The 916-nt window shown below is 42.5% G+C and overlaps 1 protein-coding gene across 1 annotated transcript; it reads left to right on the forward strand.

Moving 5' to 3' along the window:
• Positions 1-151: 151 nt before the first annotated feature.
• LOC107125332 (olfactory receptor 5V1-like) lies at positions 152-913 on the forward strand (the record flags this gene model as incomplete). Its single annotated transcript, XM_015428772.1, has 1 exon — positions 152-913. A coding segment is annotated over exon 1 (762 nt), but the record flags the coding sequence as incomplete, so codon positions are not given.
• Positions 914-916: the final 3 nt, after the last annotated feature.

Raw genomic sequence — 916 nt, forward strand, 5'->3', positions numbered from 1 at the left:
AATTGCTTCCTCTAAAAGAAAATCACTTCAGAAATATTCATCTGTTGTCCCATGCCTTTTATAATGTAAACTCCAGTACTGTAACATTTAGATTTATTGTCATTCATTTCACTATTCCCTATAGACATTCACATCTTGCTGTGGTCAAGATATGGAGGCACAAAATGAAACTGACTTGACGGAATTCATCATACTGGGGTTTAAAAATCTCAAGAAAGTGCGTCTCTTGCTCTTCATCGGATTCTTCATCACTTATCTATGCACCATGCTGTGGAATGCCTTCATCATTACCTTGGTGATTGTAGACCAGAAGCTGAGAACCCCTATGTATTTCTTCCTTGGCAATCTCTCCTTTCTTGACATCTGCTACACCTCTACCACAATCCCCCAGATGTTGGCTCACCTTCTGTCTGAAAGGAACACTATTCCTTACATGGGCTGTGTACTTCAAGTTTATTTTTTCTTCTCCTTTGTGGGTACAGAATGCCTTCTTCTGGCAGTCATGGCCTTTGACCGCTATGTTGCCATATGCAACCCTTTACGCTACACACTGCTTATTGGCAAAGATATTTGTCTCCAGCTAGCCACAGCCTGCTGGGCTGGTGGTTTCCTCAACTCTGTGGTGCATACCACATTTGCCTTCCAGCTACCTTTTTGTGGGGACAACCGCATTGATGCTTTCTACTGTGACATCCCACCACTGCTGAAGCTATCATGCGGAGATACTTCCCTCAACCAAGTTCTGTTGTTGTCCATAGGCCTATTCATAGCTTGGACCCCCTTAGTTTGCATACTTTTATCATATACTTACATCATTTCAACTGTCTTGAAGATACAGTCATCAGAAGGGAGACAAAAAGCATTCTCCACCTGCTCCTCTCACATCACTGTGGTTCTTTTATACTATGGCAGTTCC

The sequence above is a fragment of the Gekko japonicus genome, unplaced genomic scaffold, assembly GCF_001447785.1.
Source record: "Gekko japonicus isolate JY-2015 unplaced genomic scaffold, Gekko_japonicus_V1.1 scaffold42470, whole genome shotgun sequence".
In the NCBI taxonomy this organism is placed as follows: domain Eukaryota; kingdom Metazoa; phylum Chordata; class Lepidosauria; order Squamata; family Gekkonidae; genus Gekko; species Gekko japonicus.